We start from the raw sequence: 23002 nt of genomic DNA on the forward strand, positions 1-23002 counted from the left end.
TCTAATTTACGCCTATTATCAATTTTTCTTCATTCTCTTGCTATCTTTATTTGAAAAAGAAGGCATCTAAGCTTTTTTTATTGGTTCAGAACTCTGAAAAGCACTTTTTTTATTGGTGGATGAATTTATCCACCAATCAGCAAGAACAACCCAGGTTGTTCCCCAAAAATGGGCCGGCATCTAAACTTACATTCTTGCATTTCAAATAAAGATACTAAGAGAATGAAGAAAATTTGAGTAAATTTTAAAGTTGCTTAAAATTTCATGCTCTATCTGAATCACAAAAGAAAAAATTTGAGTTCAGTGCCCCTTTAAAATGAAATATGTTTTTTAAAGATATATCTAACAGTATGAAATGGTAATATACAATGTTTAATTATGTATAGTTAAAAACAACATCTTCGCAATATACTTTCATTATTTATTTTGTTCCATTTTCCTATAATTTAACTCTGAAAATTGTCGGTTTTCTAAATTCCACCGAGTTTCAAAAAGTAATGGGTGGCTCTTTCCCAGCCATCTTTTGGCTTACTAGCAAGCGAGCTCATCGCTCCAGGCCTCGTAGAATCGGAGGAACATCCACCTCTTAAGGGGCCATCATGCCCGGTCATTTACAGGAAGGCTTCGGCTGCATCGTCACCAATAGGTTTGACCAGCTATTTGACGACGAAAGCGACCCCTTCGAGGTATTGAAGGCGGCCGAGAACAAGAATAAGGAGAGTGTCGGGGGACCGGGCCAGGGATCTGGAAAAACTGCAGCCCAGGCCGCCAAGCAACTCAAAAAAGAGTCTCAGAAAGAAAGGAAGAACCCTCTGCCCGATAAAAAGGAGGAGAGCCAGCCGCCCGTAGCCCTCAAGAAGGAAGGCATCAGGAGGGTTGGCAGGAGGCCCGACCAGCAACCGCCTCAACCCCAGCAATCGTCTCCACAGGCACCCCAAGGTGAACTTAAGCCCATTGACAGAAGACAAACGGATAGGAGGCCACCACGTGAACGTCGCTTTGACAAACCAACAGAAGAGAAGGGAGGAGAAGGAGGAGAGTTTTCTGTGGACAGACCCATTATTGATAGACCTATTCGTGGCCGTGGGGGGCTTGGAGGAAGAGGAGGTCGTGGCGGGCGTGGACGTGGATTAGGCAGAGGAGGAGATGGCTTTGACTCCCGTGGAAAACGTGAATTTGACAGGCACAGTGGTAGTGACAGATCTGGCTTGAAGCATGAGGATAAACGGGGCGGAAGTGGACAACACAACTGGGGAAATGTTAAGGATGAAATGAGCGAGCTGGACCAGTCTGCCATCACTGAGGAAGCACCGGAAGCAGAAGAAACGCCTGCTGCTGATTCTGAAAACAAGGAGAATGAAGTCGAAGAGGTTAAGGAAGAAGGTCCAAAAGAAATGACTCTGGATGAATGGAAGGCAATGCAAGATAAAGAGAGAGCAAAAGTTGAATTTAACATCCGCAAACCAAATGAGGGAACCGACGGTCAATGGAAAAAGGGTTTTGTCCTTCACAAAGCCAAGAGCGAGGAGGTCCATGCTGAAGCTGATGCTCTGGATCACCATTTCCGTAAGCCTGCAAATGACATCACTTCCCAACTTGAGATAAACTTTGGAGATCTAGGCCGTCCTGGGCGAGGCGGTAGAGGAGGACGAGGTGGTCGTGGACGTGGAACTGGAGCAGGAGCAGCTGCTGCAGCAGCAGGAGGAGGAGGACCAGTAGGAGCAGGCAGCAATCCTGCTGTTGCTGGTGGAGGAAGACCAGTTCGTGGACCTAGATCTGATAAGTTAAGTACTTCTGCTCCTGACGTAGATGATCCCGAGGCTTTTCCGGCTTTGGCGTAAACTGGATGGCTATAGTCCACCCCTGGTGCCCTTGAGGCTCCCCTTCTACGAGGCTTGCATGTTTAAGGATACTTAACAACTACTACAAATAAAAAAAAATTAAAAAAAAGACTGTCAATCATACCATTCACACCTATGGACTGAAATTTATCTGTTTTGAAAATGGACTTCTCGCTATTTACACAGAAGCAACAATATGGTAGTCCAGTTTTGTATTTAGAGATGTATTGGTAGCAGGGACATTTTCATAATTTTTCAGAGATTATGCATTCTTCATGGATACTTTTTTGTATTGCTGCTTGAAAAGATGCGTTTCCAAACTTGAAATATAGGTGTGAACAGTGTGTACCAGATAAAGCTTTCACTTCATTTGTGTTTATTCTCATCTTAAACTATACTATATATTTTTTTTTCCTTCAAGTTTGCGTATCGTACGCGAACACTTTAGAATTAGTTCCTCACATTTTTATTTTTCAATTTGATTTGCCTTATTCGGCAAACTCATGTGACTTGCTAAATTTTAAGGGGTAACCGTTTTAACCATAAATGCCTAATTTCAATTTGGAAAGGTAATTTCACCATTGCTACAGTGATTATTTGTCGTACACAGGACTTTTAGGGTTCACTGTATTAGGTGTAATTACAAGGGTTTGTTTTTGGAGCAGTGTGCTCAACTTTTTTTTTTTTTGTTCTCTTAACAGATGCAATTCTGTTTTACTCTTAACATTTACAGCACTGCTGTGTGTGTGTGCCCTGCTGAAAAAAATATTTTATTTAATATTTGGTATACACACCTGTAATATATTTACTGGCTTCTGTAGGAATTGAATCCACAGGCTTTTGAGCCACATAGGTTCCTTCTGAGTAAAACAGGGAAAACCTATAAAGCGTAATTTATCTTTATTTGATCAAATACTTTGCATCCACCAAGTTTCCAAAATATACGATAAATTATACCTTGTCCGCTGTTGTATTTGCTGCAATCCTTGTAGAAGGATAAAGTGGTTTTATCTAAGAGCACTGGGGAGGGGGTATTTGTCACAGATTATCTGCACTGCATTTGAGAATCCTTTTATCAGTAAAGGGGTATCTTCGGTTTGCTTGGAAGGCAACCAAAAAAGAAAAAAAATTAAAAAAATAAAATTTAAAAAAAAAAAAAAAAAGTAATGGGTGATGCCATGTTTAAACTTAAGTTGCCCCGTATCTGTTTCCCCTGCTGTAGACTATTAGAGCTGATATAAAACAGGCAATTAAAGAGACTGTTAAAACAAAACTGTGTGGAGCATATGGTCACCTAAAAGGGGTTCCAAGCATCTTTGTTTACACAAACACAGATAAATAGAAAACTAGTTCAAACATGGCAGCCCTCATTGCATAATAGAAACTAAACTGTTACACATTTCTATATTTAAACAAATAATATAATTGTAAAAATGCATTTATACATCATTCTAAGGCAAATCTTTGCTTGGAATACATCACTATGACTAATATGTATTTACTGTTCAATTCAGAAAACAAGATGTCTGTAACATGGATACTTGATAAAACTATATACACCAAGGTGCCTCTTACTACTGGTAAGAAGCCTCATTGCTATTAAACTCACATACCCTTTAATTCCATAACCCTTAAAGGTTTTACCCCAGAAAAAATTCACACTCTCTATGAGAAGCACAGCAGACGTACTTGACAAAAGCTAAAATTCATTCTGAGAATAAGACGTCTGTAACATGGATACTTAATAAAACCATAAGCCCTAAGGTGCCTCTTCCTACTTGTAAGAAGCGTCCTTGCTATTAAACTCACATACCCTTTAAATCCATAACCCTTAAAGGCTTTACATAGGAAAAATCCACATTCTCTCTGTGAAGCACAGCAGATGTACTTGCCAAATTTAAGAGTTGCAAATTCCCCATTCTGCAAACAGCAAAAAGGCAAATAGACCCACTGTGCAACATAACAAAAATACAGGAAACAAACATAAATCAGATAAAACATTGCACTTAAAGAAAGTACAGAGGTACCCCACAGTTTTTTCTTAGAAAGAGGTATTCTTCCAGAGTTCTAGGTACAATTTAACAACCTGAAACAAAATATTTGGCTGCTGATCAGGCTGACGTTTAAACCTCAGAGGAGCTGCAACAGCCAGTGCTTTAATGGCTGACATTTTAAAGATACAGTAGATATTTTTAAGGACTTTCTGCAACTCAGAAATTCTGTGGCAATCTTCTACTTTTATCTAGTTTGCTTTAAATCTATATTTTAGTGATATTTCCTTACATAATTATGGAAATACATTTAATTTTACACTAAAAGCATTCAAATTCATTTATTTTTTCAAATTTTTTGTGTTTATATTTTTAAAATTCTTGTAGATATACATTTATTGGTAAACTTATTTATAGTGAATAAATGTATTATTAAAGTGAATGTCAATTGTATCTACCCTGAATTGGTATACTAATTAGTAAACTAGTAAAACCACTAAGTTTTTTTTTCTAAAAATATATATATTTTATTTATATTTTTATTACCACAATTCAATACATTCGCAGCAGGACTCCTCCTACTCGCAACTTCCTGTTTCAGAGCATTGTGATGTAAAGTGCGGTCCCACCAGCTCTATACGTATGTTTTATGCGCGCACCAGATGAAGCACTTATTACGCGCATGCGTTGCAATCTGATCTCTTAAATATGTGCATGCGTTCGAAAGTCATGCGTTAACGTTTGCTACTCGATCTGTGCATGCGTTACACTTGCATATACTTTGAGCGTTTTCATTTGTAAACTGTAGTTACAGAGCATGCGCCTCGCATGGACGCGCACCGCTTCAGAAGCTTGATAGTATTGGCTAACGCATGCGCAGAAAAAGCGCATGACGTAGCGAGAAAGGGGCTGAACGCTCCTGGGGGGGGGGGGAACAATGGATTGGCAATCGCTCTTGTCAATCAATGGAGGAAAGAGGGACCAAAATGTGTGCGTTTTTTTATATAGCATTTAACTCTATATATTTTGTCTTGTTACTGTATGCAACACATTGTTTATATAGAACAGCATTTCATACAGATTCATTGTGAGCAATATGGAAAATTATGGCAATAAAGCACCTCTGTTAAGTCATAAATGTATTTTAAATGACTTGTTATACCAACTGCAGAGTATAAAATATTTGAGAAATTGCATTTTCGGGTTTATTTGTGTATCTGAAGTAGCTGGTTTTGTGCTTTGAAACCACAGCCTATTACAATGGGTTGAGCTTCAGGTTATATCAGATCTCATTATGTTATCACTTTTATGTACACAGACTTGCTTCCTTATCTTATATTTGTCTGGAACACCAAAGCTCAATACATAGAGAGAACAATGGAAAATTATCATTTTATTACTTAACTATCATGCCCCCCACTGAGGGTGTAATCTCTTCTGCTGGCTGTGTTTACTTAGGCTTGTCAATAGCGTATCAAAACTTTCAGTATAGGTTGGGAAACCACAAGCTAAATCAGCTATTTCAAATGCTGAAATATGAGTAAAGGAGCTACGTGAAACCAATTTAATACACTCTAGCAGGTAAAAAGGATCATTGGGAATAATTTAAAGGGGAGAAAGTTTTTGGGTGAACTGTCCCTTTAATAATATTCTGAGGGATTTGTTTGGTTTAATTTAAAGGGGCAATTAAAGGGACATGAAACCCATTTTTTTTCTATCTTGATTCAGATAGAGAATGCAATTTTTAAAAAGTGTCCAATTTACTTCTATTATCAAATTTGTTCTTTTGTTGTTCTTTGTTGAAGAAATATCTAGATAGGTAGCGTGCACACGTCTGAAGCACTACATGACAGGAAATAGTGCTGCCATCTAGTGCTCTTGCTAATGTATAACATTGTTGCAAAACTGCTGCAGACACGTGCACACTCCTGAACTACCCTTACTGCTTTTCAATAAAGGACAAAAAGAAAACAAAGACAATGTAATAATAGAAGTACATTTGAAAGTTGTTTAAATGCTCTATTCAAATCTTGAAAGAACATTTTGGGGTTATATGTCCCTTTAAGTGCAAAAGGAGAATACTCATGTGTTATATGTATACAAGATTTCATTAATACAAGGTTTAAAAACATAGTTATAGTCAGCTCTAGAGCAGAACACAACTGGTGAGCCAATGACAAGAGGCTTATGTGTTGCCACCAATCAGCAGCTAGCTCCCAATAATGCATTGCTGCTCCTGAACCTACTTAGGAATGCTTTTCAACAAAGGATACAAAAATAATAAAGTCAATTTGACAATCTGAGGCACGAAGGTAAAATGTTACTATTATGTCCCTTTAAAGGATAGTAAACACCAAAAATTGTATTGTTTAAAAATATAGATAATCCCTTAATTTACCATTCCCCAGTTTTGCATAACTAACACTGTTATAGAAAACATAAATTATGCTTACCTGATAATTTCATTTTCTTCTGACGGGAAGAGTCCACAGTTGCATTCATTACTTTTGGGAATTCAGAACCTGACCCAGGAGGAGGCAAAGACACCCCAGCCAAAGGCTTAAATACCTCCCCCACTTCCCCCATCCCCCAGTCACTCTGCCCAGGAAACAAGGAACAGTAGGAGAAATATCAGGGTGAAAAAAGGTGCCAGAAAAATAAAAAAAATACAGCCGCCTCATAGAGATAAAAAACACGGACGGGAGCTGTGGACTCTTCCCTTCAGAAGAAAATTAAATTATCAGGTAAGCAAAATTTATGTTTTTCTTCTTAAAAGGGAAGAGTCCACAGTTGCATTCATTACTTTTGGGAAAATAATACCCAAGCTAGAGGAATCAATGCAAACAGCAGGTGGGGACAAAAGGCGGCCCCTTCGAAAGGCACCACAGCCTGAATTACTCAACACCCAAAATATTTAAGTACAAACGACACAGAAGAAAACCCGAGCCCAGGTAACTGCACATCGGTTACACCACCGGCAAAGCCAAACTAGAGACCACTCAGACCTAGAGTCAGGCAGGCCCAAACACCTCCGAGGCGTCCACCCCACAGGTCACGACTCCCAAGAAGGTACCCGGTCAAAGATAAGGACCGAATCTGCCCCCAAAAGGGAACCAGAGTCCAGGAAAAACCAAAGGAATTTATCCCACTCAACAACTAGAGAACAACCCATGGTGGTCTTACAAAGTCAACGCCCAGGGAGACAAGCTTCCTAGAACACAAGGACCGAGGAAGAAAGAATCCATACACAGGGAAACATGTCCCAAAAAGAACTCCAGGAACCCCTCATGTCCCTAATCCCATACCATACCATAAGGTACTCCAGGAAATTCATGAGACCTTCGATGCCCCATAACATATCTAGAACTGGAGGCTAGATAGGCAGAGACAGCAGAAAACAAGATAACAAATCTCAGCTGTTAGAAAAGAGCTCTCCAAGAGAAAATCAAACTAACCCTACTGCTAACTCAAACTTCTAAAAAGGAGCTTCAAAGCTTGTTAGCATCCAGACAAAAGCAAACAGCTGTAACTGGATACACTATCACTGAGCAAAAAGCTGTAGATGGTTCCAACAGTAAACCTCCAAGGGCTTACAGTCCACCGAATAACAGTTCAAAGGAGCGCCCCCTCCCAGCACCAGATGCCAGTAGAAGAGGAGGAAGACATCAAAAATCCTCCCTCAAAGGAGAGAATCCACAGCAAGAAACGGTCAACCTTGTAAAGAGTAACCAATCCCGACCTTCCCTCCAGGTTAATGGTCCCAGCCCAAAGGCTAGTCAAAAGACTGAAGACAAAAGTCCTAGACTACTGGAAAAGAAAGGAGGACCAACAAGGAACAAAGTCCCCAGTTAGACCGCTGCTACAAACGGCATGCTAACGTGAGTCAGGATGAATATTGTGATTGGGAACGAGACTCCTACACACAGTCGTGGGCAAACAAAGGCAAACTTCCCAAGTGAAGAAATCCCCAAAAGGCTCAGCATCCAATAACAGATACACATAGTAGAAGCCCCAGGGGAGCAAACCCTCAGCCTCCCACTGCAGTAACGGAGGATCCATGCAAGGCAAGACTAAGGATCCACAAATACTAAGGTAACTCCGAACCCGGAGAATCCAAGCCCTACTCTGGAAGAGAAGGGAATGAAAACAACGGACAACACCTTACCATAGAGGCGAGACCCCTCGGCCACATTGCCAACTCAGTTGAAAACACCTGGAGTCTACAAGAACATTTTAAATGCAACAGAAGACCAGTAGGGATCAGTCAGAAAGACCTAAAGCCTAAGCCACAGTAAGGCATCTCTCACAGAGCCCCAGCCACTACGAGAGGGGCCCACGAGACCACAACATCAAGTGTGAAACCGAACCATCCACACCCATCCATGGAGAGACATGGACCAAGGCCAGGGTCCTCAACAATGGTCGAGTGAAAGATCCAATTTTCGGAAGGACCCTAAACTGCCTCCTCCAAGGAGGAGCGCACCTCTAAAGTCCGTAGACTTGGCGATCTAGAAACAGCTCAAACCCAAGAGTCACGAAGGATTCCTGAACAGTCTGAGATTCAGCACCCAGTGCAAATGGATTGCAAAATTTCGTTGGCAGGCGGCAACACGGGATACACACACCGGCAAGATAGCATCGATACCCAAAGATGAATGATAACCCAGGACCCTGCTCGCCATCCCAGAGATTAACGTAAGGCACCGCTCATGAAACCCCAAACGGAGCATCGAGGAAAAATGGACAACTGCCTGACCCCCAAAGGGCGGCCATCCGAACCCGACCTCGATTCTTTTACTGACAAGCCTCAAGGCTAGCGTTACAGCAAGGATGCAATAAACCCGAACGTCGAAAACCGTAGTCCGACCAAGGGTATTAAAATGGAATAGACAACAGTCAGAGATCCTGAAGGAACTAGTTTCCAAGAAACTACCTTGATTAGGCAAACACTGGAGCCGTAGCCCCCCACAGAAGGCAGGGAACCCTTGCCCACCACTTCTCAGAGTAATACAACTCTGGGAAGGAAGACAAGTATGCCCGCGCAACCAGACCTGACGATCCACCCAAAGCGGGAAAGAATGATACTCCGCCACTGCAAGAAAATGTGCAATAGGCTAAAGAGTCACCATCCGGAAGACTGAGTGAAAACAAATGTTAATCACACGGCACACCAGACCACAAGGTTACACACATCTCCCAACTTTCAAAGAATGGGAAAAAAACGGTTCTGAGTCCCCGGGGACCTGAAGAACCATGCCGCCGTCTGCAAGAAAGCAGATCCATAACCCAGGCGAGTAGCCCAAACCAACCAACCTTAGATTGGCACTCACAACCCTCCGTCCGAAGGAGTTGCATATAAACAGGCCTTATACTTCGGTAGGATCCGAGCCCAGAGTCCATAGAATAGGCCAAGAGACAGTCTCAGCACCACGAAGGTGACATGAACCATGGCAACAGCTGAAAAGTCCCCGACCAGTACCAGTCTGGCATAAGGACACTCTGGAACTGTTCAAGGTCCAAGAAAATTTGTCCTGAAGGAGCGATAAATAAACTAGAAAACATAATTCTAATATTCAACAAGTGCGCAACTTCCAAGGGAGTGCCCATGCGACCACTAGTCGCAAGTATCGATTCCAAAGAAGAATGTTCATAAAACGAAAATCTAACAGACATGAGCTTAAGGCCTTTGACTCAATTGAATGGGACTATCTTTTCAAAACATTGGAAAAATTTGGATTCAAAAATCATTTTGTTCACTTTATACATAACTTATATAGGAACCCAACATCTTTTCTATTGATTAATGGATCACTAACCAGGGCAATCTCATTAAAAAAAGGCACAAGACAGGGCTGCCTACTCTCCCCGCTACTGTTTAACATTGCTCTTGAACCTCTGGCCATCCGGTTAAGACAGGTATGTATAGGGACCCCTCTAGTTACACCAACATTAAAAATCCTTCTATATGCTGATGATATTATAATTTTTCTATATAATACTTCCCAGGTAATACCTGTAATCTTAACATACTTAAATCTTTTTAGTACTTTTTCAGGATATAAAATAAACTATACTAAAAGTGAACTGATGTGGCTTCAGAAGACTAAATATAGTATACGGGAACTTACGTTTAAAGTTGTTGACACTCTTACATATCTAGGTTTATATCTGCATAAAAAAAAACAAAATTGGTATAATTTAAATTATCAAAAGCTTATTCAAAAGATCAAGACAAACCTAGAAATTTGGACAGCTTTTCCTTTAACAGCTATAACAGCTAGAGTCAGTCTATTAAAAACAATTATTTTTCCACAATTATAATATCCACTGCAGAATCTACCGTTACTCTTAAAGAAATCAGATATTAATAAAATAAATGCCATGTTTAGTAAGTTCATATGGCATGGTAAGAAAGCACGTATTTCTCTCAATAAATTGACTCAAAAACGTGATACTGCGGGCCTTGCGCTACCCAATATTAGTCTGTATAACCTGGCCGCTCTGGTCAAAATTGCATTTGACTGGTTAGCAGAAACCAATTGGTTTTCTGCAACTGATCTTGAAAGCTATATGATTTATCCTTATTCACTTAAAGCTATTTTACATAATTCCCCAGGTGAAATCACGATTAGTATACGTAACTTAATATCTTTTAATAATATATTGACAGCATGGCGCAAATTCTGTCATTTAATTGGAGCAAACTATTTGTTTTCCGAATATCTCCCAATAAGAGGCAATGCGGAATTCATTCCTGGAAATACCCAGGCAATATTTAAAACCTAACAAACAAATCCAAGGATAATGAGTCAGCGCCACACTATTCAGTATGTGTCTCAGCACAAACTGGGATAAGCAAAAATTATAGCGAACCAATACACGAAATAAATAAATAAATCACTTAGCGCATATAATACCAAGTTTGTGAAAGAATGTTCAAGTCTATGGTACTTGTACCGGTACTCCGGTTCCAAATTGTGTGCAATAGGGTTGCAGCTCCTTCCTTGCCCAAAGGTGTCTGTTCCCAGGCTTAGGTAAAAAGGTGAGTCGAGGTGAATTTCTCTAGTAGGAGAAAAAGAAGAAAAAGAGCGCATCCACGATCTAAGTGCAGTAAATAGGTATACAGTTTATTGAATCGATAAAACACATATAAAATTTACACTCACAAAGGTGCCCTCAAACATATGAGGTATGTTCGTTCCTTAAAAGTTGTACACAGCAAGCTACTCCAGCACAATCGAACCTCCTTATAGTCCCCCTTCGTGTAGGTGATATACAGTACAATCAGATATTTGAGGATATTTCGTAGAGCTAAGTGTGCTGTGAGCTACGTGGTGTATAGAGGAAATCTTGTGAAAGTTCAGTTTGAGAAACAAACTATAAAAGCCGGCTAATAGTTTGATAATCTGACGTGTGAGGAGATCTGACGTGTGAGGAGAAGGGACTGTGAATGCTGTTTGATTCAAACTATTAGCCGGCTTTTATAGTTTGTTTCTCAAACTGAACTTTCACAAGATTTCCTCTATACACCACGTAGCTCACAGCACACTTAGCTCTACGAAATATCCTCAAATATCTGATTGTATTGTATATCACCTACACGAAGGGGGACTATAAGGAGGTTCGATTGTGCTGGAGTAGCTTGCTGTGTACAACTTTTAAGGAACGAACATACCTCATATGTTTGAGGGCACCTTTGTGAGTGTAAATTTTATATGTGTTTTATCGATTCAATAAACTGTATACCTATTTACTGCACTTAGATCGTGGATGCGCTCTTTTTCTTCTTTTTCTCCTACTAGAGAAATTCACCCCGACTCACAATATTTAAAACCTGGGAAGAAAAGGGTTTGAAATATGTCTATCAAATACTACTAGACTCTGGTCAGGCACTTTCATTTGAATCACTTGTAAGGCAATTTGGACTTCCCAGAAATAGTCTCTTTGCTTACTTACAAGTACGGCATTTTATTGGTAGTAAAGATTGGATCTTGGATAGATGTGGTGCATGGTCTGATATTAGAACATATATACAAAAATTCTCAGGTGGAACATCGTCAATCTCATTAATATATAATATAATGTTGGCTAAACAAAGTCAAATTCTTTTAGATAAAATATCTGATACTTGGATACCCTATTTCCCTGATATGAACCATGAAAAAATAAAGACAAGCTTTCTAGCCCTGAGTAAATGTAAGATCTCAATGAATTGGAAAGAATCACACATGAAGCTGCTGAATAACTATTACTATACCCCATCTAGATTAAGAAGAATGTTCACATCACGAACATTTTCCTGCCCACGTTGTATGTATTTAAAAGCAGATATCCTGCACATGTTTGGACATTGCCCTAAGATTAATCAATTCTGGAAAAAGATTATTTTTTGGCTTAATAAAACCTTTAGGGTTGACATTACTATTGGGTTAGAAGAGATTATATTTCTTAAAAATCATACAAATAATCAAGCCCTACATGAAAATATACTTAACACAATAATCTTACTGACTAGACATTTAATATTGAAAACATGGAAGGGAAAAACAGCCCCTAGTTTTCCACTCTTTATTAAAGAAATACAAAACCAAATTATATTTGAATCTTTTCATATGCAATTAGCAGGGGGAAAAAAATTAAAACATTTCTAATAAGATGGCTCCCCATAATTAAAACATATCCCGCCCAAGTAAAAAGATGCATATTGAATCCTTTCTTGAGCTCTGATAGCTTTGCAGAATTAGTATTACTTGGTGAATTTCCAGCATCTTGGATCTCACTTTACAGAGAAGTATACTAAGGGTCATTAAATATCTTAAAGGTTATTGCTCCTGAATTATACCTTACGGGCTAGGGACTGGGCTCCTGGGAGACAGGGGGGAATCCGTTCTTTTTTTCTTTTCTTTTTTTTCTCTTCTCTTCTCTCTTTTTTTCCTTTCTTTTATTTTCAGGTTCAAAAAATTGTTAATTGTTAATCCAAAAGCATATGTATAAATAAGAAGGCATCTTCTGAATTTCTGAGGTTAAAGATTTTCAGTCAAAACATGCTGATGTGTTTATTATGTATCTTTTTTTCTGCTATTATGTCTTCTGCTGTACCTGTATATTGGATTGCAATCAATAAAAATATATGTAAAAAAAAAAAAAAAAAAAAAAAGACATGAGCTTAAGGAAAACAAATTAAACACATCCAACTGGATCAAAAAATAAAATGAAGGCAGCACCCATCCAAGCCCAAGGTGAATGACACCGACAACAGGACAAGCTGATTAGATAGAAAAATAAAACAGACACGTTAAGGAGATTGGCTTCATCCCCAAACGTCATCTCTATTTTGCCATCCAGCTTCTAAGGCCTCGGATCCCTCGGCCCACTAGGACTGGGATCCTTTAACATTGCCAAAACATGTCTTAAAAGAACCCGCAGGCAAGCCAGTCTATAATGGAAGGCAAAATCATCCCTCTCCGGATTTACTGAAGACCCCGGCTCCGAGATTGGGGCCCCTGAAGGCCAAACTGAATCGGGCAATCCCACGCTCGACGGGCCTTGGTTAACGGAACACAGACAGTATCTTAAAAAAACTTCACTTGGTAGATATGAGACTGCGCCATAGAAATGGCCATGCGGAACTGTACCGTAACCTCCGGCAGAAACAAGCCACTCTCCGGCGAAGCAGTGACGGCCCTAGGAACACCTGCATGCATAGCGGGGAAAGGTCTTGGGCACGTGCCTCACCGTTAATGGAAACCTCGGAGGCGGATGGCTCAACGCACTCTAAGCTCCCAGATTCAGGAGAAGAGAGTACTCTAGAACGGCAACGGGAACATAACTGATGGGCATTAATAACCTGGGCCATTTCATATTCATCACAAGACACATCCTCTGTATTGGAGGCATCCGTGACAAGTACATCAAAATCATCCATAATCTTGGGATTACAAAAAGACAAAAACTGGCACCCTTTGACACCCCCAATGGCTGGGGCACTCACCGCCTCCTGTGAACCTGGCAACCCACAAGCTAGACTCTCTTGGTCGCACACAGTCAGCATATGGAAGTGAAAAACCAACGTAAGCGCACCCGTCACGAGGTGCACCGTGCCAGTCACAAAAAGGCGCGCAATCTTGAGAGATTGCGTCATTAAAAGAAGGCCGTTATGTTCCGTAAAGGCCGTGAGCCTAAGTATAGCTACACATTGCAGATAGAACCATATAACAAATATGATTAAAGTCCCCCCTGTTCAATAACCGCCCTCGGGAGATATTAACCTATGATTCCTCATTTAAGATGAAAAGAGTCCCACTGGGACCCTACCTAATTTCTTCACAATACATCTCATATTAAAATAAAATGAAAGAATCTTACCGGAATCTACGCCGTGGAACAGGAACACGGCCTGTCAAGTGTGACAGATAGTAGCATCGCTTCTGACATGGACTTGAGTGAAGAAAGGTAGGCAGTGAAAGTCCTTAACGCTGATTACCAAGAAGCTATTAATATGAGTCGGGATGGGTTCGCAGGAAAACTCTCCCTGCATCTCCAGACTCTAACTTTCATCCATGCTCTCAGAGAGGCTGACAGGATTACTTAAAACTCCAGTCCCATTGCAGAGTACTACCCTCCATACCCTCCACATCGTACTGCATAACGTAGATCTACGTCTGACCTTCAGGCAATCAAATCAGTCTCGTATATCAAGTGACAACCAAGACTTGCTGTTCCTGGGCTGCAGGCATCGGTCATAATATAGTAACGGAGCTTGATCGGTGCTTTGTTTCCACGTGAAGGTAGACTGCCAAATTGTTACACACAGTGACACTGTCTGTAATGACCATCAATTCGTGCCGGTGGGAGGTGTGGGAGGGAAGGCAGGTGGCCGGCCCAGCAGTGCAGGGGGGAGGTGGGGGGACTGATACACTACAGAAAAAAAACAAATAAATACAATTTTAAAAATAAATAAAAACTGGGTACTGGCAGACAGCTGCCAACACCTAAGATGGCTGCCACTAGTGGGTGGGGGAAGGTTAGAGAGCTGTTTGAGAGGGATCAGGGATTGTTAAAGAGGGATACCTATACTGCAGGAAAAAAAAATTTAAATTTTAAAAAATCCCTAAACTGCACCTTGGCAGACTGTCTGCCTGTGCCTAAGATGGTGACAAGGGATTTGTGTGGGTGGGTGGGGAGATAACTGTTTGGGAGGGATCAGGGAGGTAGGAGGTGTTAGGGTAATATTTACATTACAATACTATTACCCTTCCCAGCTAACTAATTAACCCCTTCACTGCCAGGAATTTCAGAAGTGTGGTGCACAGCTGCAATAAGCGGCCTTCTAAATACCAATGGCAAATAGTAAAGGCAGCTCCTAGATAGCAAAACCCCAAAAGGTAAGAGGTGCATATACAGTATACACAAATTTGAGATTTAACATGTTTATGTAATAAATAAATAATTATATAAAACGAAAAATACATGGAGGTGATAAAATGAGCTGTGGATTTATTCCATACTTTATAACGCACTTATTTACCGAGTTTTCCACCATTTTTATTTTCATTAAAGGACCATTAAACTTTTATTTTGAACACACTCTTTAGAAGTTTCAAATTTTAACAATACTGTAGATTAATAATGGTGAAGATCCATATGAATACTGTGTTATAAAATAGGATATAATATTAAAAAAAAAATTTAATTGAAAATCTTCCTAATCTTGCTGAGCAGCGATGTCAACACAGCCTTCTCCAAATGTGGGCGCGGCATAACTTTAATAAAACCAACTGCTGCACTAGAATTAATGAGGTATTGGCACAATCCAGGAGATTGCATGTAAACTTTTTTTTTTTTGAGGATGCATGCGCATTGTAGAACGGTCAACTGTGATGTCATTGTATAGCGACAGTCAAATAACTCACACTGAGCGCTGTTTTTTTCCCAGGAGTAAGAAGCATTTGCTCAGTGTCTGTAATTATAACGCTACCGTAAACATTTATTTAACTCTTCATGAACACAAGCAGATGTATCTGAATCGATATGCAATGTGTGAATGAGATAGATCTGCATGAACTTCAAAAGACATTTGGCTAGATTACGAGTTTTGCGGTACGCTGGAATGGCCAGGAACGCATATTACGAGTCGCTGCGCTATAGCTATAGCTATACCGCAAGCATTTTAGCCTGTAACGCAACGTCCATTCCGCAAATGACGTTTGAGTGCGGGATTTTTCATAGCGCCGTATTACAGGTTGTTCGGTCCGCCTAAAATGCTTGCGTTACAGCCTCTACCAACACGATCCATACCGCCAGGGCCGCCATCAGGGGGTGACAGGGGTGACTCCTGTCAGGGGCCCAATGAGCCAGGGGGGCCCCATGAGGGAATAACAAAAAAAAAAAAAAAAAAAAAAAAAATTTTTTTTTTTTTTTAATTTTGGCAGCCACCAGTGGGTACTACAGCAGAGTGCTAATTGAGCATGGGAAATGTTATTACAAGGAGTAAAGTATTAGCATTTGAGAGGATTTCTTAGTGTGCACTAAGCCACTATGCTCAGTGTGAGACAGACTTGGCACTTTGTACAGTGTGTGCCTGAGTCAGACGGCAGATCACTTTAATTTGAAGAGGAGGTAGGACTTACTTAGCAAATGTTTTTTATTTCTTTGTGCAATTTTGGATTGTAACTTCAGTGTGGTAGTAGTTGTATGAAGGGGCTAGGAGTCCATAAAAACACATTTTTTTAGCAGCAGTGTATTTATGATTATTTCACAATGCTGTAGAAATTCTATATTTAAAACCATGCAGAAATGTTTCCTACTCAATACACAAATGGTAGATGCCCTTTTGGCAGATATGCATTTTATATATATATATATATTACATTCCAGTTTACTGCCCCTTTATGCAAGGACTTTCCAGATGCAAGGAGGCATCTTATCTAAGATTTTTACATCTGCATAAAATTTTATACTCTCAGACTAAGATTGCTCAGTGTTTGAAATGAGACAGGTTAACTTAAAACTGTTCAGTTTACACTACAGCTGACTTAGTTTTGAAATACATACCAACAAGCCTAAATCCTGCATTTAACCAGATCTAATGGTATGAGTACCACAGCTTATGGTACCACCAAGACCATATAGAGTACAGCATTTTCAAAATCCATAAGTACAGCTGACAGATGGGAAAATTTGTACACTATATTTGAAGTGGTGCTCTTGGTTGGGGAAAATAGGGAAAAAACAAACAAACATATGTCAACTGTTTGCACATTTACAAATATGATTCTTTAAAAAGTGTTCTCTTAATTTCTGCAATTTTTTTATCATGCATGTCACACACTGTTGATTTAGGGGATGCAAGGTGCATAAATGTTTCCTTGTGTATGTGTTTATGTCTTTGTGCTTTGGTTTGTGTCTCTATGTGTATGTATTTTTTATCTGTGGGTCTCTCTGTGAGGGTGGGTGTGTATGTCTTTGTGCATTTTCTGTGGATGTCTGTGAGTGTGTGCATATGTCTTCGAGCTTTTTCTATGGGTGTCTCTGTGAGGGTGTGTGTGTGTATGTATGTCTGTGTTTTCTGTGGGTGTCTCTGTGAGGGTGTGTGTATATCTTTGTGTGTTTTCTGTGGATGTCTCAGTGAGGGTGTGTGTGTATGTATGTCTTTCTGTGTTTTTCAGGTGGTTGTCTCTCTGTGTGTGTGTGTATGTCTTTCTGTGTTTTCTGTGGGTGTGTATGTCTTTGTGTGTTTTCTGAGGCTGTCTCTGTTGGTGTTTCCTTGGGTGTATGTGCAAGTTTGAGTTTGTGTGTGTGTCCATTGTCTGTTCCTTTTTAGGACATTTTTACCTTACTACTAATTATTCACATCTTTCTACAGACTTTGAGACTAACAAGACCTTTCCGGAAGTAACCAATCCACCATTTAACCTTTAAATTATTGTTTAGTCAGTTCAGGGCCCTTCCTTTCAGCCACTGCATGCTGTTGTCATAATTTAGCTGTCATCTTCCTTTACAAAAAGATAATCAGAGCTCCATATTTTGTTTTCTAAATCACCTTTTTTTACAAAACTGTAGTTTGCCTCATTACTTGTCAGGTCAATGTAAACAAGTGCTAAGTGTCTGTTTGGGTGTCTGTGTCTGAGTTTCTTTGCGTGTCTGCTAGAGTGTCTATATGTGAATCCTTATGTGTGAGTGTGTTTGTGTGTTTCAGTGTATGAGTGTGTCTGTGTGTGTGTATGTTACTACTTTTACAACATTTCCAAGTTTAAATATACGTTTTAGTCACTTGGTCAAAAATTGCACATGTCAAAGGAGCGGGGGGGGGGGGGTGCCCTGATCAATGGTTGAGTCAGGGGCCCCAAAATTTCTAGTGGCGGCCCTGCATACCGCTATCTGAGACCAGTAGTTATGGATTTTGCAAAACAAAAATGTTTCACAAAACACATAACTAAACTGTTACAAAGTACACTAACACCCATAAACAACCTATTAACCCCTAAACCGTCACCCTCCTGCATTGCAAACACTATATTAAACTTATTAACCCATAATCTGCCGCCCACCCACATCACGACTAATAAATAAACCTATTAACCCCTAATCCGCCGCCCCCGACACTATATAAACCTCTTAACCTCTAAACCGCCGCTCCCCGACATCGCCAACACTAATAAAAGTTATTAACCCCTAATCCGCCGCTCCCCGACATCCAGACACCTAAATAAACATTTTAAATTATCAAAAATAAAAACAATTGCACCTAATCTAATAGCCCTATAAAAATAAAAACACTCCCTAACCTACAATAAACTACCAATAGTCCCTAAAAGGGCCTTTTGTAGGGCATTGCCCTAAGTTAAACAGCTCTTTTACCTTAAATAAGTAACAGCCAATTTGAACAACCAATAGGATTTCAGAAGCTCTCATCCTATTGGCTGATTTGAATTTGAAGAATCAAATCAGCCAATAGGAATTCAAGGTACGCCATTTTGAAACGGCTACCTTACATTCAACTTCAGTGTACGGCAGTGACCGTATGAAGAGGACGCTCCGCGCAGGATGTCTTCACCGTCCTGGATAGCTCTGCTCTGCAAGAATGAAGATAAAAGACGTCCCCGAGATGAATGAAGGTGTCGCCCCCTGGAAAAAAGACTTCTCGCCGCCTGGATGAAGATGGATGTCCGGACTTCAGGAACTGTGAGTAGATTTTATGGGGTTAGTGGGTTTTTTTTGGGTGGTTTTTTTTTTAGATTAGGGCTGAATGCCCTTTTAAGGGCAATACCCATACAAATGAGTTAGGTTTCTTTATTTTGGGGGGTTGTTTAGGTGGGGGGGTTTACTTTTAGGGAGGGGACTTATTCATTTTTAAGGTAAAAGAGCTGTTTAACTTAGGGCAATGCCCTACAAAAGGCCCTTTTAAGGGCTATTGGTAATTTATTGTAGGTTAGGGGGTGTTTTTATTTTGGGGGGCCTTTTTTCTTTTTATAGGGCTATTAGATTAGGTGTAATTGTTTTTATTTTTGATAATTTAATTTATTATTTTCTGTAATCTGAGAGTTTTTTTATTTTTTCGTAATTAAGTGTTTATTATTTTTTGTAATGTTAGATTATTTCACAGGTAAGTTTTTTTGTTTTTTTTAAAGATAGTTATTTTGCAATTTTAATTTAAAGTTAGGTGGGTGTTAGGTTTAGGGGTTAATAGTTTCATTTAGTGTTTTGCGATGTGGAGGGCCCGGCGGTTTAGGGGTTAATAGGTTTATTTAGATGTAGGCGATGTCAGGGCGGCGGATTAGAGGTTAATAACCTATTTGTGTTGGCGATGTTGGGAGCGGGCGGAATAGGGGTTAATAACTTATTAGTGAGACTCTTGGCAGGGCCCTCTACCCTTTTGATCCATATAAATGTTTTTGTGGTACTCTGCCTATGTTTATAGCGCTGCGGAATCTGTTGGCGCTCTGCAAATAACCGATAATAATAATAATAAAATAATAATGTTTAGACTAGGAATTTATGTTAGGGTGTTAGGTTTAAACGTAACTTTCTTTTCCCCATAGACATCAATGGGGTTGCATTACGACGATCTCCATTCCGCGATTGCAGGTGTTAGGTTATGTTCTAACACTCTCTCCCCATTGATGTCTATGGGGGAAAGCGTGCACGAGCAGGTAAACTCAGCCCTTGGCTTTTGTGCAGTGTGGAGCTTAACGCACCATAACGCACAGCACAAGGAAGCTTTTCAGTAACTTGTAATGGCAGCGCTATGGAGAGTGCAATAATGCAATTTATTTTTGGCGTTAGTTTCACACCGTTTAGTGCAAAACTCATAATCTAGGCGATTGTAAATTGATTTAAGCACATCCATTATATATAATTAGCAAAGCCTGATAAAACGGCCTTTCAGCCGAGAAACGCGTTGCTGTTTTAATCTGTAATAAATCACGTTTTTTTATATACCTTACATGCTCCTTTGTTTTGAGTACCTATCTACCTTGTCCTTTGATCGTTACTAAAAAGGAGTCTGCATTTGTCGTCTGAAACAACTGACGCTGCAATTTCCAGCCGATCTCGGGCAGTTGCAACAGAGTGACATTACCCGCAGCGTATTGGAAGTCCCGTGGTGACGTGTATCAGCCTGGGGGTGTCTGTCGGGCGACTCTGAACAGTCCCGACTTGCGATTTAAGGCACGCTGATTGTGCCGCTCATCTTGTGAGTATACAGTCTTATCCGGGGGGGGGGGGATTTCATCTCTTTCACTGCATTGGACCTACGATACTGTTTTATGTTTGGTGCCTCTCTTCTTCTATTTGTCTATAATTAGCAAAGCAATCTATTTCTTATCATTTAGTAAACTGCGTGCAGCTTCTTCAGCTCATGTGTGAGCGAGAGTTTTGTTTACAAAGCTCATATGGATTATTATTAAGTTATTTATAGAGCACCAACAGATTCCGTAGTACATAACGAGAAAATCCTTTTTTTTAATAACTTCCCAATTTCTTCTAGCTCTACCACGCGGCTCTTCCCTAAAGGCGGGCTCTAAATCTGTGCCAGAAGCATCATTGATGATTCTAGCACAACCGATGTGTGCATGATATTATCCCAGTGATATAAGACTGAGTTAACTGCGCATGCCCACTGCATGCACAAGCTTGGCCTCTTGGTAGCCCTCTGTGATAGGACTTGAATAATAAGTATCAGCGAGGGCTTGGAAATCATAAAAAAAAAATGCAAAGTACATTTACTAACTAACTAAATAAAAGTTTTAAAATAGATGCATATTAATGAATTATTCATATAAGAAAAATTGTACATTACTGTAAAACATCATTTTTGGGTTTACTGTGCCTTTAAGGGGACATAAAAGTAAAGGAGAGTACTCATAGAATCTTATTGCCCTGTATTGAAAAAATGTGTATGTATACAAATAAGTAATGAAAGCACTGTGATATAGGGCTCAGAGCTGTATCACTAAGTGCCCTCCAGAAACGTGATGCCCTCTTCATTGCTGTTTCACCAGCTGTAGTAAATATTAAACACATAATTTATTCTTACCTGATAAATTCATTTTGTTCTTGGTAGTGAGAGTCCATGATCCTTACTCTTAGGAATCTCCTTTTGATTCTTAGAGTTTTACAATCTCCTCCGTTTGAGCCAATGCACTGGCCACCAGGAATAGGCAAAGACACCGTACACCAGTTTCAAGTATCCCTCCAATCTCCCCTTCACTGAGTATTGCTTAAAGCCGAGGATAGGAAGAAGTACGAAAAACAAAGGGTACAGAGATGCAAACGAGGCCGTCACCAGTGAATAAAATAAAAAATTATGGGTGGGCTCTCACTAAAAAAAAAAAGAAATGAATTTATCAGGTAAGAATAAATTATGTTTTCTTTCTAATGGTAGTGAGGGTCCATGATCCTTACTCTTGGGAACTAATACCCAAGCTGTAGAGTCCATGAAAATATAGGTGGGATAAAAAGAGAAAAAAGGCAGGAACTACCGCCTAAAGAGCCATCCATCCAAATGAATATGATAGAATTTGGTACAGGTATGCAAAGACGACCATGTAGCCCCCTGGCATATCTGTTCTACAGAAGCCTCATTTTTAAAGGCCCAGGAAGTTGAAACTGAACAAGTAGAGTGAGCAGTTATTCAGTTAGGTGGTTGCTAACCCGCCTCCAAATAAGCCATATGGATTAAACGCCTCAACCAAAAGAATAGACACTGAAGTAGCCTTTTGACCCTTCCGTTTACCAGAATACAGAAGAAATAAGCTGGGAGATTGATGAAATTCCTTGGTAGCATTTAAATAGAATTTCAATGCTGTTATAACAACCAAACTTTGGGTTTGGACAGAGAGAAGGAACAATTATTTCGCTATGACTGTTCTCAACTAGGGCTGTGCAATATACCGTGGATGTGGTTTAACAGCCGCAATTTAAAAAAAAATGTTTTACTCTGATCGTCATGAAAACGGAGGTGGAGTCCTCCAGGCTTCCACTGTATGGGGGAGGATGAGAGGCGGACCCGTGGGCGGACCTGAGAAACCCGCGAAACAGACATTTTTTTTTTTGCAGAGTATGTGGGAGCAACAGCCCTTCATCCGGGAGTGTGGCGGTGGTCAAGCAGTGGTGTGGTGGTGGGATATGCGCTCAAAGTTGTGAGTAGTATTGCACAAAAAAATTAAAGTGCCACTGCCTTTTTTTTTTTATTAACTTTTGTGACGCATAACATATCTGATTCCATTGCATTCCTAGTGTTTAGTGTTTAGTTGTAGTGTTTAGCATACCTGTGTTTAGTTGTAGTGTTTAGCATGCCTGTGTTTAGTGTTTAGTTGTAGTGTTTAGCATACCTGTGTTTAGTGTTTAGTTGTAGTGTTTAGCATACCTAGTGTTTAGTGTTTAGCTGTAACCACAGCACAGGCAGCTAATTAGATTTTTACTATTTTGTAGTTTGTATTTTTATGCTCCCAGAGTGTATTGGCCATTGAGAAACATGTACATTAAGATTCTGTAGTGTTAAATAAATGTTTAACTGAAAAATTAAGGTGTTTTAGTCATTTTTAATAAAATCGCAAGTTGAATCGCAAATCACGTTTTTTTGGGTCGAAACAGACACAGTACGTAAAACCACTTTATCTTGATGAAAGATTAAGTACTGAGGTTCAAAACAAAGAGAGGATAATTCAG

At 39.9% G+C, this 23002-nt stretch overlaps 2 protein-coding genes across 2 annotated transcripts in view; one reads left to right on the forward strand and one right to left on the reverse strand.

The window, feature by feature from the left end:
• Positions 1–23002, reverse strand: part of SAMD13 (sterile alpha motif domain containing 13) — a 141006-nt gene that overhangs the window by 73201 nt on the left and 44803 nt on the right. The gene's annotated exons all lie outside the window — the stretch shown is intronic.
• LOC128640867 (plasminogen activator inhibitor 1 RNA-binding protein-like) lies at positions 540–2210 on the forward strand. Its single transcript, XM_053693312.1, has one exon. It carries the CDS (start codon positions 600–602, stop codon positions 1839–1841), a length of 1242 nt encoding a protein of 413 aa, XP_053549287.1. The 5' UTR covers positions 540–599; the 3' UTR covers positions 1842–2210.

This window comes from Bombina bombina, chromosome 10 (genome assembly GCF_027579735.1).
Source record: "Bombina bombina isolate aBomBom1 chromosome 10, aBomBom1.pri, whole genome shotgun sequence".
Classification (NCBI taxonomy): Eukaryota; Metazoa; Chordata; class Amphibia; order Anura; family Bombinatoridae; genus Bombina; species Bombina bombina.

Excerpts from the sequence above, each read along its gene's own strand:
- LOC128640867 (XM_053693312.1), top strand. The coding sequence starts at position 600 with ATGCCCGGTCATTTACAGGAAGGCTTCGGCTGCATCGTCACCAATAGG.